This window comes from Pan troglodytes, chromosome 20, assembly GCF_028858775.2.
Source record: "Pan troglodytes isolate AG18354 chromosome 20, NHGRI_mPanTro3-v2.0_pri, whole genome shotgun sequence".
Lineage (NCBI taxonomy): Eukaryota > Metazoa > Chordata > Mammalia > Primates > Hominidae > Pan > Pan troglodytes.
The window spans coordinates 45211953-45229225 of NC_072418.2; the positions used below are offsets into that span (position 1 = coordinate 45211953).

General features: G+C 53.1%; 2 protein-coding genes across 10 annotated transcripts; one reads left to right on the top strand and one right to left on the bottom strand.

Moving 5' to 3' along the window:
* Positions 1–1217: 1217 nt before the first annotated feature.
* Positions 1218–6489, bottom strand: PAFAH1B3 (platelet activating factor acetylhydrolase 1b catalytic subunit 3). Of its 2 annotated transcripts, none has more exons than XM_009435691.4 (5): positions 6402–6489; positions 6120–6209; positions 4360–4476; positions 4198–4281; positions 1218–1548 (listed from the first exon to the last, which is right to left on the bottom strand). In XM_009435691.4, exons 1-5 carry the CDS (start codon positions 6477–6479, stop codon positions 1261–1263), a joined length of 657 nt encoding a protein of 218 aa, XP_009433966.1. In that variant the 5' UTR covers positions 6480–6489; the 3' UTR covers positions 1218–1260. The 2 variants fall into 2 exon arrangements, with proteins under 2 accessions (XP_009433966.1, XP_009433963.1); XM_009435688.4 differs by having other exon boundaries at positions 4159–4281.
* Positions 6490–6583: 94 nt separating this feature from the next.
* Positions 6584–14986, top strand: PRR19 (proline rich 19). 8 transcript variants are annotated; one of them, XM_001154438.5, is made up of 3 exons: positions 6584–6673; positions 13744–14350; positions 14436–14986. In XM_001154438.5, the coding sequence occupies exons 2-3, from the start codon at positions 13750–13752 to the stop codon at positions 14903–14905; spliced, it is 1071 nt and encodes a 356-aa protein (XP_001154438.1). In that variant the 5' UTR covers positions 6584–6673; positions 13744–13749; the 3' UTR covers positions 14906–14986. The 8 variants fall into 8 exon arrangements, with proteins under 8 accessions (XP_001154438.1, XP_009433962.1, XP_512701.3 ...); XM_009435687.5 differs by lacking the exon at positions 6584–6673 and adding an exon at positions 10954–11152; XM_512701.8 differs by lacking the exon at positions 6584–6673 and adding an exon at positions 11003–11247.
* The last annotated feature ends 2287 nt before the right edge of the window (positions 14987–17273 follow it).

The following is a 17273-nucleotide window of genomic DNA, read 5'->3' on the forward strand; positions in this document are numbered from 1 at the left end:
TAAAAGGGAGGGCTGTTGGTTGTACCAGTCCTGTCCTGAGTTGTCATGGAGCGGTAGGCTTTCCATGAGGTGGGGGCAACAATTCCAGTACCACTGCCCCCAACTTCAGAGGAACCCCATAGGCCAGGTCCCTGACTTGCTGTGGACCAGATGGCCCCTCTCCAGTTTAGGAGCCTGTGCGCTCCGGGAGCCTCAATGCCTGCTAGCCCTGTTCTCAGCCATTGGACTGCGTGAGTTTGGGGAAGGCCTGAGGCAAGATGCCACCGGATGGTTACCCTCACTGGCTCTGGGGTCATTCGTACTCAGGAAACAGGTCCCAAGAGGTCCTAGCCCAGAGGTGGCAGTGGGTGGGAGGGAGCCTAGTCTACCTGGAATACCCTTGGTCCTCAGTGTGACCCCTGCTGCCCCCATGTGGCCTGGGCCTGCACTGCAACTGGGCTTGAAGGAACCTCCCCTGGGTGACACCCCTCCCGCCCAGCATGTGGACACAGTGCCCACCTGAGGTGACAAGATACCTACACCCTGTGTGGAGGGATGACAACTAGGAGTGGGAGGGTCAGGACACCTCCACAGAAGTGGCATCTAAGCTAGAGATGGAGCACCCGGAAGTTCCAGCCAGGGCAACCGCATATGCACTGGGTCACTGTGTTCCCAGAATTCTTGCCTGAGCTTGGTCTTGTAGGATAGTGCTGGAAAGCTGGTCTTAACTAGTGTTTACTGATTGGTAACGCCTGCCTGAAGCACACTATTGTGATAGTGGAAATTAACCTAACCACAAGAATCACAGTGCCTTAATGGATCAGTGATAACTGCCCTGGGCAGAAATAGAACCACAGCCAGGCATGGTGGCTCATGTCTGTAATGCCAGCACCCTGGGAGGCCGAGGCAGGTGGATTGCTTGAGCTCAGGAGTCAGACCAGCCTGGGCAACATGGCAAAACCACTTCTCTACAAAAAATACAATAAGCTGGACCTAGTGGCACATGCTTATAGTAGCAGCTATTCAGGAGGCTGAGGTGGGTGGATCACTTGAGCCTGGGAGGTTGAAGTTGCAGTGGGCTGTGGTCTCACCACTGTACTCTAGCCTGGGTGACGGAGAGAGACCCTGTCTCACACAAAAAACACCTTGCAGAACTGCAGGGTCACAGATCAGGATAAGGACTAATGGTGGTACCCAGATACCCAGACAGGTTCGACCATAAAGCAGGAAACAGCACACTGAGGAAGGAGAGTTTAATGTTGTGGGAAGGCAGCAGGATGCTTAGGGTGCGGGCTCCAGCAGGGGAGCACCTTGGCCCTGGTCTTGGGCCAGCAGACGCAGAAGCAGGGAGTGCAGAGCCCGGCAAACAGGTGTGTAGCCCAGGCGGCTCAGATGCAGGTAATCATACATGTCATGATGGCTGATGGTGCCATCTGAGTGCACAAAGCCAGGGTCGGCATCTAAGAAGTGGGCCCGAGGGTGGCCAGCCAGTGCCGCCCGTACCAGCTCGTTCACCTGTCGGTTCTTCTCTCGAAGTGGGTTGGGATGTTGGCCTCGCGGAAGCAGGCCCTGAGCAGGAACACGAGGCGTAGTAAGGAAACAAGCATTTGAGTATCTTGTTCTGTGTGCCAACCTGTCCTCCACCCACCACCATGAAGTTTCCAGCTGCAGAAAACACTAGGGATGGGCAAGTAGGGAGGGTGGGAGGGTAGTTCCTAAATATCACATCCTAGCCCTCATTTAGCAAGAGACTTCTGGGTTTTAGCCTCTTTCCTTTTCTATTCTTTTTTTTTTTTTTTTGAGACAGAGTCTTGCTCTGTCGCCCAGACTGGAGTGCAGTGGCGCGATCTCGACTCACTGCAAGCTCCGCCTCCCAGGTTCACGCCATTCTCCTGCCTCAGCCTCCCAAGTAGCTGGGACTACGGGCACCCACCATCATGCCCGGCTAATTTTTTGTATTTTTATTAGAGACGGGGTTTCACCATGTTAGCCAGGATGGTCTCGATCTCCTGACTTCATGATCCGCCCGCCTCGGCCTCCCAAAGTGCTGGGATTACAGGCGTGAGCCACCGCGCGCGGCCTAGCCTCTTTCCAAGTATCACTTAGAAAAATGTTGACATTGGCTAGGTTCAGTGGCTCACGCCTGTAATCCCAGCATGATGGGAGGCAGAGCTGGATAGGTCGCTTGAGCCCAGGAGTTCGAGACCGACCTGGGCAACATGGTGAAACCCCATATCTAACAAAAATGCACAAAAATTGGTGGGACATGATGGCGTGTGCCTGTAGTCCCAGCTACTCGGGAGGCTGACGTGGGAGAATCACTTGAGCCCTGGAAGCAGAAGTTGCAGTGAGCTGAGATCATGCCACCGCACTCCAGCCTGGGCAACAGAGCCAGATCCTGTCTCAAAAAATAAATAGGCCAAGGGAGGTTGCTCACGCCTGTAATCCCAGCACTTTGGGAGGCTGAGACGGGTGGATCACTTGAGGTCAGGAGTTCTGAGACCAGCCCGGCCAACATGGTGAAATGCCATCTCTACGAAAAATACAAAAATTAGCCAGGCGTGGTGGCACGCGCCTGCAGTCTCAGCTACTGTGAAGGCTGAGGCAGGAGAATCACTTGAACCCAGGAGGAGGAGGTTGCAGTGAGGCCAGATTGCGTCACTGCACTCTGGCCTGGCAACAGAGCAAGACTCTGTCCCAAAATAAATAAATAAATAAAAGATATCAACATCATGGCTCATGCCAAGGGATCAATCCGCTTTCAGAAGAGGAAATATCCTAGCTACCTACAAGTGATGGAGCCTAGATTTACCCCAGGAATGCCTGACAACTTTTGGCCTATTCAAGGTTTTTTGAGGGTTTTTCTTTTGTTTTCTGGTGAGACAGGGTCTCTGTCACCCAGGCTAGAGTGCAGTAGCATGATCACAGCTCACTGTTACCTTTTAATTCCTGGGCTCAAGTGATCCTTCCCCTTTAGCCTCCCAAGTAGCTGGGGTTACAGGTTTTGCGCACCATCATACCCAGCTAATTCTTTTTTTTTTGAGATGGAGTCTTGCTCTGTTGCCCAGGCTGGAGTGCAGTGGCGCAATCTCGGCTCACTGCAAGCTCCGCCCCCTGGGTTCATGCCATCCTCCTGCCTCAGCCTCCCAAGTAGCTGGGACTACAGACGCCTGCCACCACGCCCGGCTAATTTTTTGTATTTTTAGTAGAAACGGGGTTTCACCTTGTTAGCCAGGATGGTCTCGATCTCCTGACCTCGTGATCCACCCTCTTCAGCCTCCCAAAGTGCTGGGATTACAGGTTTACAGGCGTGAGCCACCGCACCCGGCTTTTTTTTTTTTTGAGACAGAGTTTCGCTCTTGTTGCCCGGGCTGGAGTGCAATGGTGCAATCTTAGCTCACCCCAACCTCCACCTCCTGGGTTCAAGCGATTCTCCTGCCTTAGCCTCCCAAGTAGCTGGGATTATAGGCATGTGCCACCACGCCCAGCTAATTTTGTATTTTTAGTAGAGATGGAGTTTCTCCACGTGTGGTCAGGCTGGTCTTGAACTCCCGACCTCAGGTGATCTGCTTGCCTCGGCCTTCCAAAGTGCTGGGATTACAGGCATGAGCCACTGCGCCCAGCCCATGCCCAACTAATTTTTTTTTTTTTTGAGACGGAGTCTCGCTCTGTCGCCCAGGCTGGAGTGCAGTGGCACAGTATCAGCTTACTGCAAGCTCTGCCTCCCAGGTTCATGCCATTCTCCTGCCTCAGCCTGCCAAGTTAGCTGGGACTACAGGTGCCCACCACCACGCCCGGCTAATTTTTTTTTGTATTTTTAGTAGAAATGGGGTTTCACCGTGTTAGCCAGGATGGTCTTGATCTCCTGACCTCGTGATCCACCTGCCTCGGTCTCCCAAAGTGCTGGGATTACAGGCGTGAGCCACCGTGCCTGGCCCGTTTTTTAGTTTTTCAATACCCCCAAAGTCTTAAGCCATCCCTGGGCAAAAAAGGCTAATTGGTCTCTGAGCATATTCTCAACCACAGCCACTCTGAAGGGTATAGCAAGCTCCAACGTGAGATTCTGCCTAAAAGCCACTGCTCTATGTCAAGCTGCCCAGAACTGTGCCAACTGTGGCTATATCTGAGGGGGTCCCAGACCACTGCCATTCTTCCTTTCCCACTCTCCCAGCCTCTCACCAGCACCACAACCCGGGCCTGGGGCTGTCGCTCATTCACCAGTTGCACAATGGCCTTGATGCCGCCAGTCACCTGCTCTGCTGTGTGTCCGTGGTTGTTGGTGCCCACCCAGACCACCACAATCTGTGGAAAAAGAGACATGAAGCAGCGGTGAGGCGGCAGCCAAAAGATGTTTTAGAGCCCCACCCGAGCCCTGCTCACCTTGGGCCGGATGTGTTCCAGCTCCCCATTCTCCAGCCGCCACAGTACATGCTGTGTGCCGTCACCACCAATGCCAAAGTTAAGTGCATGCAGAGGAGAGAAGAGCTCGCGCCAGATCTGTGGGCAAGAAGTGGTATGGGCACAAGGGCACTGTCCGCATGGACCATCCCCCGCTGTCCAGGTGTTAACCAAATGCCATTATGGAAGAACCTTACTTCATGGAAGCAGTCTTAAAATTTTACCTGGAGCAAACTCCAGCATGGCTGAACCTCACTTTATAGAAATCTATTAGAGTCTCTCACTTATTTTATTTTATTTTATATTTTTGAGACAGAGTTATTTTATTTTTGAGACAGAGTCTCACTCTGTCACCCAGGCTGGAGTGCACTGGCACTATCTCGGCTCACTGCAACCTCCGCCTCCCTAGTTCAAGTGATTCTGATGTCTCAGCCTCCTGAGTAGCTGGGACTACAGGTGTACGCCACCACGTCCAGCTAATTTTTTGTATTTTTAGTAGAGATGGGGTTTCACCATGTGGGCCAGACTGGTCTCGAACTCCTGACCTCAGGTGATCCACCTTTCTCGGCCTCCGAAAGTGGTGGGATTACAGGCGTGAGCCCATGGTGCCCAGCCTATTTATTTTTTGAGACGGAGTTTTGCTCTTGCTGCCCAGGCTGGAGTGCAGTAGTGCGATCTTGGCTCATTGCAATCTCTGCTTCCCAGGTTCTAGCGATTCTCCTGCCTCAGCCTGCCAAGTAGCTGGGACTATAGGCATGTGCCACCATGCCCAGCTAATTTTTGTATTTTTAGTAGAGACAGGATTTCGCCATGTTGGCCAGGGTGGTCTCGAACTCCTGGCCTCACGTCATCCGCCTGCCTTGGCCTCCCAAAGTGCTGGGATTACAGGCGTAAGCCACCACACCCTGCCTAGAGTCTCTCACTTTAAACCAAGCCCCAGGCTCTGTTGCTCATGCTGAGGTGGGTGGACTGCTTGAGCCCAGGAGTTCAAGACCAACCTGCGCAACAGGGCAAAACCCCATCTCTACAAAAATTACAAAAATTAGCCAGGTGCATGGTGATGTGCACCTGTAGTCCCAGCTACTCGGGAGGCTGAGGTGGGAGGATCACTTGAGCCCAGGAGGCAGAGGTTGCAGTGAACAGAGATCATACCGCTGCACGCCAGCCTGGGTGACAGAGCAAGACCCTGTCTCAAAAACCAACCAACCAACCAACCAACAAAACAAACCAAGCCCCATAGAAGCAAGACTCACTTCATGAAAATCCAGTCTGCTTGAGCCATGCATTGAATCAATGGCATTACAGTTGAAACTTATTTTGATGAAACCCATTACAGTTGGACATGCTTTGTGGAAAGATATTATTATGATTGAGTCCTCTTTGTGGAGTGCCATTAGAGTTGACCTTCGCTTCCTGTAAAGTGACTATAGCTTTGTGTAAACCCAACAGGGCTGCGCACTACTTAAAGCAAACAAGAAAGAGCCTCACTTTAGGCAAGCCTATGGCAGGAAAGCCTCATTTTAGGTCTTAGTACATTATACACAAATCCAATCTGATAAAACCAAGGCATACATTTCTTTCTCAATAGAATGTTGCACCTTACACCAAGATTCTCAGAGCCTCGGGCTGCCTGAGGCCAATCTGGGTACTCTCATAATACCTCACCTGGCCTGGGTTCTGGTCCAGATGTGTCAGCATGGACACAGGGCTGGATGGGGCAGGGGGAGAGGGACTGCCCTCACCTCGCACTGGTGCATGAGCTGGACCAAGGAGTCCCCGATGAAGACGACTTCGGGTTCCTTATCTTTGCTGTCAGCCACGAACCGATGGTGCTGCGGGAGCGCGCGAGAGGGAGTCAATGGCACGCACGCTCCAGGGCCCGCCCCGCCCTGCTCCCTTAGGCAGCGCCTCCTCAACTGCCCTCAGTTTCCCAATCAGGTAGTGAGAGTGGCACGAACCAGCCGTTCTCCTGAGCCACCCCCCGCGCCCCCGGACTCCTCAATATCCCAGGTGGGAACGCTCACCAGGGACATCCAGCGCCCGTCGCCCTGTACGTCCTGCACCGGCGTGGGCTTGCTGGCTGGGTTCTCCTCTCCACTCATCTTGGCGCCGCAGCTCCTGCAGGATGAGCGAGTCGGGTCGGCCCGGGAGTGTTCCGGACGGAGCTGGCTCCGCCACGCCCACTCCTACCCCTCGCGGCAACAAAGGACCGTCCCAACGCTAGCACACCCGCGGAGGACGAAGGCCGATACAGCGCGCCGCCTCCTCTCCAGGGACGGAAGCCTTCACTTAGGAGGTAGGTGGAATCAGGAACCTTCGCTTCCCCCACGACGGCCGCACAGTGGGCTCGCCCGGCGCTGCCCGCTTGGGCCGCTGACTCCCAGGCCGCGCACCCGGCACGGGGTTGGGGGAGGGAGAGGCGAGACCATCCAGCTCCCGAGGCGGGGAGGAGGGAGAAACCACCCACCGGTCACGGGGAGGGGCGAAATACCTGAAGAGTCGAGAGTGGGCGGGGAAAATCTAGCCCTCTGTCTAGCAAATGGGAAGAAACCATTTGCTGTACAGAGTGAAATGTGCGGAAGGGACCACCTACTGTTGCGGGGGGGGTGACCCATTCACGTGGTGGGGGGAGAGGAGCGAGTGGACGAGTCCATTCTTATATTCCCTTGAAGGGGTGGCTCGAATGCACCTGGCTGGGGGGGACGCTCCTATTTTCTACTGATGTGGGGGACAGAAAAGGAAGATGACAAAATGTGAAAATTCGAGGCTCCCTTCTAAGGAGCCACTCTAAGGCCGCGCCAGGGCTTTAGTGAGCCTATCTACTCGTGGGCTTCCCCTACTCAAAACACCGTGTGTGTGTGTGTGTGTGTGTGTGTGTGTGTGTGTGTGTTGAAATCTAAAGTACATATCTTTGCATTCAAGACATCACAGGACCCCTACTCAAAACACCGTGTGTGTGTGCGCGCGCGTGGCATAACATATAAACTACATATCTTTGCATTCAAGACACCATAGGACCTGCTTGGAGGGTAGAAGAAGGTGCAGAAAGAGAAAGGAAATTAGAGACGCCTCCAGGGCTCAGGTCCAGTCTGGCGTCCCTCCGGCAGATCATCTTGCAGATCTGCAGCCTCTACACTCTCTCTAAACCCACAGGCCAACTGGGTATGTCTGAGCTCTGAAACCTACATCCATAGCCAAGGCCACCTAGGGTCGCGCCTCTCCCCCAACGCTGCCCCAAATTAATCTCAGACCTCAGTGTCTTCTCAGATCTCCCTCTTCTCTGGGACCAGGTGGGGGGCTCACTCCTTGCTAAACGTCCTGGTCATGTTCTTGTAGCCTCACTCCAGGTGGGACCTTCCCATGTATTCATTCCTTCGAGGTGGATTGATACTGAGACAGAGATGAGTGTTATTCATTGTGTTTATGTTTTCAATCCACTTCCCTGGAACTGGGCCGGGCACACAGTGGTTATTCCACAAGTGCTTGCTGAATGAGTAGTAAATGAGTGGGTCAGCTCCTGACCTTGTCCCAATGTGTTTAGGGAGACAGATCCAGACACAGAGGTGTAGGGGTGTCAAAGTTGTGTTTGAGGGAGAGACAGGGACCTCTGGGGAGGAAGAGGAGAAGGACTCTGAGGACTATGGGTTTCCTAGGAGTAGTATCTCAGCTGGGTCTGAAAGATAGTGAAGAATGGGCAAGCAGAAAGAAAAGACACAGGTAATCACTTTCTTATTAGGTGTGGGGAATATTGTGGAATAGCTTGATTTTAAAGTCTGAGGGAGGCCAGCGTGGAGGCTCATGCCTGTAATCCCAGCACTTTGGGAGGCTGACATGGTCGGATCACTTGAGGTCAACCAGCCTGGCCAACATGGCGAAACCACGTGTCTACTAAATATACAAAAAAAAAAAAAAAAAATTAGCTAGGCATGGCAGCACACGCCTGTAGTCCCAGCTACTTGGGAAGGCTGAGGCAGGAGAATTGCTTGAGTCTGGGAGGCAGAGGTTGCAGTGAGCTGAGATCGCGCCACTGCAGCCCAGCCTGGGCAACAGTGGCCCAGCTTGGGTGACACAGCGAGACTCTGTCTTAATTACAAAAATAAACAAACAAATAAAGTCTGAGGGAGCCAGGTGCAGTGATGCATGCCTGTAGTCCCAGCTACTGGGGAGGCTGAGGTGCGAGGATCGCTTGAACCCAGAAGTTTGAGACCAGCCTGGGTAACATAGTGAGACCCTGTCTAAAAAAAAAAAAAAAAAGGCCGGGCGCGGTGGCTCACGCCTGTAATCCCAGCACTTTGGGAGGCCGAGGTGGGCAGATCACGAGGTCAGGATCGAGACCATCCTGGCTAACACGGTGAAACCCCGTCTCTACTAAAAATACAAAAAATTAGCCGGGCGTGGTGGCAGGCGCCTGTAGTCCCAGCTACTCGGGAGGCTGAGGCAGGAGAATAGCGTGAACCTGGGAGGCAGAGCTTGCAGTGAGCCGAGATGGCACCAGTGCACTTCAGCCTGGGAGACAGAGCAAGACGCCGTCTCAAAAAAAAAAAAAAAAAAAAAAAAAAGGGCAAGTGCCTGTAGTCCCAGTTAGTTGGGAGGCTGAGGCAGGAGGATAGCTTGAGCCTGGGAGATGAGGTGGCAGTGGGCCATGATGGTGTCACTGCACTCCAGGTTGGGTGACAGAGTGAGTCCCTGTCTCCAAAAAAGAAGTCATAATCAGCTAGGCACGGTGGCTCACTCCTATAATCCCAGCACTTTGGGAGGCTGAGGTGGGCAGATCACTTGGCGTCAGGAGTTCAAGACCAGTCTGACCAACATAGCAAAACCCCATCTCTATTAAAAAATACAAAGATTAGCTGGGCAAGGTGGTCTGCGCCTGTAGTCCCAGCTACCTGGGAGGCTGAGGCAGGAGAATCGCTTGAACCCAGGAGGTGGAGGTTGCAGTGAGAGTTCAGACGGTGCCACTGCACTCCAGCCTCGGTGACAGATTTAAATTCCATCTCAAAAAGAAAAGGAAAGAAAAGAAAAGAAAAGAAAAAAGTCTTAATTATGCCTTCAAGTCAGTGATATAAGAGAGAATTTTTTTTTTTTTTTTTTTTTTGATAGAGTCTCGCTCTGTCGCCTAGGCTGGACTGCAATGGCGCGATCTCGGCTCACTGCAACCTCTGCCTCCCAGGTTCAAGCGAGTCTCCTGCCTCAGCCTCCTGAGTAGCTGGGACTACAGGCGTGTGCCACCGCGCCCGGCTAATTTTTTGTATTTTTAATAGAAAAGAGGTTTCACTGTGTTAGCCAGGATGGTCTCGATCTCCTGACCTCATGATCTACCTGCCTTGGCCTCCCAAAGTGCTGGGATTACAGGCGTGAGCCACCATACCCAACCGAGAAAAAAATTTTTAAAAATAAAGTCTTAGAGGATAAGTTGGAGCAGTTCCTGAAGCAAAGCTTAGTGAGAAACAAAGCTTCCAGGCATTCTTCATTCACCAGGCCTATTTCAAGTTAGACATATTGGTCTAGTTTATCCTTCTAGCAACCAAATGAGGAAGGTAGTTTTATTACTAACCCAATTTTACAGGTCAGAAAACTAAGTCTGACCAGTTACAAACATTTCCAAGGTCACACAGCCCAGTTGTGCCATTTTGGGCATTTAAACCAAGCCTAGCTATGAATCACAACACTACACTAACTTTTTTTTGAGATGGAGTCTTTCTCTGTCACCCAGGCTGGAATGCAGTGGTGTGATCTCGGCTCACTGCATCCTCCACTTCCCAGGTTCAAGCAATTCTCCTGCCCCAGCCTGCTGAGTCGCTGAACATACAGTCGTGAGCCAATGTGCCTGGCCTAATTTTTGTTCTTTTACAGGGTCTTGCTGTCTCCCTCAGGCGGGCGTGATCATGGCTCACTGCTGCCTCCACCTCCTAGGCTTAAGTGATCCTCCTGCATCAGCCTCCCAAGTAGCTGGGCCCACAGGCAAGAGCCACTGTGCCCAGCTTATTTATTTATTTAGAGACGGAGTCTCGCTCTGTCGCCCAGGCTGAAATGCATCTCGGCTCACTGCAAGCTCCGCCTCCCGGGTTCACGCCATTCTCCTGCCTCAGCCTCCCGAGTAGTTAGGACTACAGGCGCCCGCCACCACGCCCGGCTAATTTTTTGTATTTTTAGTAGAGACGGGGTTTCACTGTGTTAGCCAGGATGGTCTCGATCTCCTGACCTCGTGATCCGCCCACCTCGGCCTCCCAAAGTGCTGGGATTACAGGCGTGAGCCACCACGCCCAAAGCTAATTTATTTTTTGTAGTCAGGGTCTCCCTATGTTGTCCAGGGTGGTCTTGAACTCTTGGGCTCAAGCCAGCCTCCTGCCTCTGCCTCCCAAAGTGCTGGGATTACAGACGTGAGCCACTACGCCCGGCCAACTGTATAAGTTTTCTAGGGATTATGTCTGTGGCTGCTTGGGGGACAGCTGTGCATGGGGGCTACCATGACCCTTCTTCCCTTTGGCACGCCTGGTCTCAACTAGCCCTCGAAAGACCGCTGATAGCTATCTGAACCAATCAGCATTCAGGAAGGGGGCGGACCTAGTGAACCTCACAGCCAATTGAGGGCTGGGAGGTGCTGAGACCAAGAAAGGGAGATTTCTGAAATTGAGGCTGGGAGGGGAGGGGCTATAACCGGCGCTTCCCTGGCACGCGCCGCTAGGTTTCCGTCCTCTCAGAGCCACGAAGCCAAAGGGCATGGAAAGGGCACGCGCATGCGTGTGGGGGAGCCCGAGGCCCGGAACAGCGCCAGGTGACTTCGAGAGCTGGGGTCACCGCGGAAAAGAAGCCATTGCGCCCCACAGCTACGTGAAGTGGGAAGGGCCGGGGTTTGTTGGGGCGAGAGAGGTGCCCTTCCCCCACCCTGCTCCTGCCAACCGTACCCCACTCCCTTCACTCTGCCCACCCTGCCCTACCGCGGCTGGCCACCATGCTTCCTCTCCTACCCTAGGCCCTTCCTTTGTGATCAGGCCCTGTCCCTGATCGCGCCTCTGTCTCCCTTCCTGTTCTCTTGAGGTTTTCTCAGGCTTTCCAGACTTCTCTTGCTGCTCTCCCTCTCCTGCTTCTCTTTCTCTACTATCTCTTTCCACTTTCTGCATTCCCCTGTACCTCGTCTACCCCTGGATTTCTCCGTCCAGAATCACTTTCTGGTCCCCCAAATCCCTCCAATCTCATGACCCCTTCACCACCCTCCATCTTTTGTTGTTGTTGTTGTTGTTGTTGAGACAGAGTCTCGTTGTGTCCCCCAGGCTGGAGTGCAGTGGCGCGATCTCGGCTCACTGCAACCTCCGCCTCCCGATTTCAAGCGATTCTCCTGCCTCAGCCTCTTGAGTAGGTGAGATTACAGGCATTCACCACCACGCCGGCTAATTTTTGTATTTTCAGTAGAGGCGAGGTTTCACATGTTGCCCAGGCTGGTCTCGAACTCCTGACCTCAAATGATCTACCCACCTCGGCCTCCCAAAGTGCTGGGACTACAGGCGTGAGCCACTGCGCCTGGCCCCCACCCTCCATCTTTTTTTTTTTTTTTTTTTTTGAGATGGAGTCTCGCTCGGTCATCCAGGCTGGAGTGCAGTGGCGCGATCTCGGCCCACTGCAAGCTCCGCCTCCTGGGTTCACGCCATTCTCCTGCCTCAGCCTCCCGAGTAGCTGGGACTACAGGCGCCCGCCACGGCGCCCGCCACCGCGCCCGGCTAATTTTTGGTATTTTTAGTAGAGATGGGGTTTCACCGTGTTAGCCAGGATGGTCTCCATCTCCTGACCTGGTGATCCGCCCGCCTCGGCCTCCCAAAGTGCTGGGATTACAAGTGTGAGTCACCGCGCCCGGCTCACCCTCCATCTTTTAACTGTTTCCCCATGTCCCTGTTCCTAATAGCCTCTCTCTGTTTCCTGGCTTATCTTCCCATTAGCTGTGACTCCTTCGACTTCATCTTACCCCTGTGATTCCTTATCTGACCAAACCTTTTCCAATCTCTCTCTGCTCACTTGTTTTCTCTCATCTTCTCGCTCTCTTTTAAGAGACAAGGTCTCACTCTCTTGCCCAGGCTGGGGCACAGTGATGCAATCATAGCTCAGAGTAACCTCCAACTCCTGGGCTCAAGTGATCCTCCTACCTCAGCTTCCCTAGCAGCTGGGACTACAGGTGTGGGCCACCGAATCCAGCTTTTTTTTTTTTTTTTTTGAGATAGAGTCTCACTCTGTCACTCAGGTTGAAGCGCAGTGGCGCAATCTCGGCTTACTGCAACCTCCGTCTCCTGGGTTCAAGCGATTCTCCTGCCTCAGCCTCCAGAGTAGCTGGGATTACAGGCGCGCACCATCACATACAGCTAATTTTTGTATTTTTAGTAGAGACAGGATTTCGGCGTGTTGGCCAGGCTGGTCTCGAACTCCTGGCCTCAAGTGATCTGCTCGCCTTGGCCTCCCAAAGTGCTGGGATTACAGGCATGAGCCACTACACCTGGCATCATCCAGCTAATTTTTATTTTTATTTTTTGTAGAGATGAGGGTCTCACTTTGCTGCTCAGGTTGGTCTTGAATTCCTAGCCTCAAGCGATACTCCCGCCTCAGCCTCCCAAAGTGCTAGGATTACAGATTTGAGCCACCATGCCTGGCCTCATCTGGTCATTCTAAATAGTATTCCCACCACACCCCAAAACATCTCCCTATTCACTTGTTTTGTTTTGTTTTGTTTTTGACATGGAGTCTCACTCTATTGCCCAGACTGAAGTGCAGTGGCACAATCGTGACTCACTGCAACTTCTGCCTTCTGGGTTCAAGCAATTCTCCTGCCTCAGCCTCCTGAGTAGCTGGGATTACAGGCGTGCACCACCATGCCCAGCTAATTTTTTTTTTTTTTTGAGATGGAGTCTTGCTCTGTTGCCCAGGCTGGAGTGCAATGGCATGATCTCAGCTCACCGCAACCTCCACCTCCTGGGTTCAAGTGATTCTCCTGCCTCAGCCTCCTGAGTAGCTGGAATTACAGGTGCATGCCACCACGTCTGGCTAATTTTTGTATTTTTAGTAGAGATGGGGTTTCACTATGTTGGCCAGGCTGGTCTCGAACTCCTGACCTCAGGTGATCCGCCTGCCTTGGCCTCCCAAAGTACTAGGATTATAGGTATGGGCCACTGCGGCTGGCCAATTTTTGTATTTTCAGTAAAGACAGGGTTTTGCCATGTTGGCTAGGCTGGTCTAAAGTGACCTGGCCTAAGTGATCGGCCTGCCTTGGCCTACCCCAGTGTTGGTATTACAGGCATAAGCCACCACGCCCAGCCCTCCCTATTCACTTTGCTACTCCCCTTGACTTATCTGCATGCTGATGGCCACCCTATCTTTATATTCCAGGACACCATGGATACCCAGGGACCAGTCTCCCAGCCTTTTCAGCAGCCTGAGAAACCTGGTCGTGTCCGTCGTCGGAAGACTAGGCGGGAACGTAACAAGGCCCTGGTGGGCAGCCGCCGGCCATTAGCCCACCACGATCCTCCTGTGGCCATTCGGGATCCACCTGTGGTCCCTACTGCCTCCAAGCTCGTGGTCATAACCCAGGGCCGGCTGAGCCGGGAGCACCGGGGTCTCTTCAACCACGAGGTGAAATCCCTAGATGTTGCAAGGCTGCTTAGCAGTGGGACCCTGGTGCCAGGCAGCCCCACACTCCCTGCCAAGCCCTCCCCAAGCCCAGGCAGGGCCCATGAACCAGCCCCACAGTCCAGGGACAAAGAGAACCAGGTGCCTGGAGGTTCGGGCCCAGGCCCACCCAGTTCCCCAGAGTTGTCTGGCGTGGGGCAGCTGCTGGCAGAGCTGCAGTGTCAGCTGAGTTTGCCACAGGCCTTCCCCCGGAGGAACCTGATTCAGGATGCCAGGGATGCCATCGTGCACACCTTGCAGGCCTGTCATGGTTGTGTGCCTGACCTTGCCCTGGTGCTTCGGGGCTGCCAGCCACCCTTGCCAGGTGAGCGTCTCTCCTGCCCCTGTACTCCTATTTCCTTTGTCGGCTCTAGCTCAGCTAGCCTCTATGCTTCTTTCCTCTGTGCCAGGGGCCAAGCCTGGGGTCTCTGAGAGAAAGATGACACCCTTCTGGATTAATAGCCCTGATCAAGTCCCAGAGCAGGAGAGGCAAAGGAAGCAACAAGGGACAAAGGAGTTCACCTTCCCCATGCCCTACACCTCCAGCATGCCCACTGCGCACAGGGGGAGTCTGGCACCGCCAAGAGGTCCCTGGCCACCATACTTTCCCTCACTGTCTTCGCCATCTGGAACAGCCTGGGGTCCCCCAACAGCGTTTGACTTGTTAAAAAGCATCTGGCTGGTAGCCACGCCACCCCCTCCTCGGCCCTGGGGGGTTGGCCTCCCTCAGCCCCTGCCTCAGCCTTCATCACCCCTGTTGCCCCGAACCTCTGTCCTGGACTGGAGCCCCAGCCCCCCTTCCCCACTGCCCAGCCTCTCCTGGGTAGTAGCCCAGAGCAGTCCGGAAGCCTGGTCTTTTCCACCCATGAGACTGTACTGAGGAGAGGCTGAGGCTAGGGCTGGGGACAGATATCTTGTACTCCCAGTGACCTCAATAAAGTATTTTTCATGGTCCTCTTGATTTTCAGTGAGTTGCTGACTCAGAAGAGCAGCTTTTCTTAGCTCTGAGTTCTAGGTCCAAGATGGACGGGAAGGTACTGTTGCTTGTTACCTTCATAGGGCCTGAGGAGCCAGCATGGTGGGGAAAATTGGGACTTCAATTAGTCCAACACATATGCCCACTGTGGCTAACTGTGTACCTGACCCTGAGCTCTGGTGATGCTGGGGCTCCAGAGTGAGTGAGACAAAGGCCTTGTCCTCATGAGGCTCCCAGTTTGGTGGTCGGCACACACAACCCCAGCTCCAGTGGTTGTGTCTAGGAGAGCAAGAGAGGTGCAGGGGCTGGGGCAGTCCAAGGAGGGAGTGATGGCTGCCCTAGTGAGGAGGGAATTCTTCGTAGAAGAGCTGTGTTTTTCTTTCTTTCTTTCTCTCTCTCTCTCTTTCTTTCTTTCTTTTTCCTTCCTTCCTTCCTTCCTTCCTTCCTTCCTTTCTTTCCTTCTTTCCTTCTTTCTTTCTTTCTTTCTTTTTTTGGAGACAGAGTCTTGTTTTCTTGCCCAGGCTAGAGTGCAATGGCACAATCTTGGCTCACTGCAACCTCCGCCACCCAGGTTCAAGCAATTCTCCTGCCTCAGCCTCCCGAGGAGCTGAGATTACAGGTGTGCACCACCATACACGGCTAATTTTTGTATTTTAAGCAGAGATGGGGTTTCGCCATGTTGGCCAGGCTGGTCTCGAACTCCTGGTCTCAAGTGATCCTCCTACCTTGGCCTCCCAAAGAGCTGCAATTACAGGCATGAGCCACCGTGCCCTGCGAACCCTCTATTTTTCAAGGGTGGTGGAAACTTGGTACTTGAGGAAAAGAACATTTCAGGCAAGGGGAACAGCATATGCAAGTCCTGGAGGAGGCTGCATAGCAGGTACAGGGCCATTTTCACTCAGCAAATCCCTAGGCCATGCTGGGACCTAGAGTAAGCCACATCTGGGCCTGCCCTTGAGCGCCTCCTGGTCTGTGAACACAGGGAACAGTGTATGTGCAGGCTCAGGGCAGGAGTGACAGATCAGGGCTGAATCTGGCCCACAGGCTTTTTTTAATTTCACCCACGATATGTTTTAAATGTTGCAATCAATTGCCTACTGTTACAAACCAGGCAGTTTGCTTTTTTTTTTTTTTAATTGCATTTCTGGCTTCTTTCAGAAAGAAAGAAAAAATAAAAAAGGATCTGGCAGCAGAACTACAATCCTTCCTGGCAACAACTGGCCAAGTAGCAGAGGCCCCCTCTTTGTGGGATCCACGCTCTCCACTAAAAATGTTTCACTTATATTTCCAGCTTGGCCCCTTGGCTTAGAAAATTTGTAAAAAATGGTATTTTGAGCAGCCCCCGTTTTCTGCAGTGGAGAAGGATGAAGCTAGAAATGTTTGTTGGAGTCTGATCAGGAAAATCAAGGTGAAGGGCATGGCTTCTACTCTGGAAAAGCCTTTCTAGGGCTTGCTGTTGTCCACTGGGAAACCATAGGGTTGATATCTGCATAGAGGGGACTGGGCTAGGAGATCATAGGGCTGAATGACTTGGCCCAGGTCTTATGGTGGACAAGTGACAAAGTAGGGGTCAGGCTGGGATTTGAATGAACCCAAGCAAGTTATTTCAACTTGGATCTGAAACATGCTTTTGGCTATCTCACACTACCACCTCTGTCTCTCACAGCAACCCAGCTTCACAGCATGGTAAGCAGTGACAGGTCATGGTCAGGCAGAGGGGTACGGTGGTTATACTGAAGCCTCCGGTGTAACAAGTGGCTTCCCCTCTCTGTGCCTCCATGGGCACTTTGCAGGGTGCATCAGATCTAGAACGCTGGCAACTCCAGAATGGACACAGCTGGGGATGGCTGCAATAGAGGTGGTGATGGGCAATCAAAGACTTGTTGGCCAGGCGCAGTGGCTCACGCCTGTAGTCCTAGCACTCTGGGAGGCCGAGGTGAGCAGATCACTTTAGGTTAGAAGTTCGAAACCAGCCTGGCCAACATGGTGAAACCCTGTCTCTACTAAAAATACGAAAAAATCATCCGGGCGTGGTGGTGGGCGCCTGTAATCCCCGCTACTCAGGAGGCTGAGGCAGGAGAATCGCTTGAACCTGGGAGGTGGAGGTTGCAGTGAGCCGAGGTCGCGCCACTGCACTCCAGCCTGGGTGACAAAGCAAGACTCTGTCTCAAAAAAAAAAATTAGTTTGGGGACTACATTGAGGGGAGGCCAGGACAGAGCATGGGTCTGGGGATCCGGAGAAGGCAGTCTGGAGGAGGCATGGCTTTGGAAG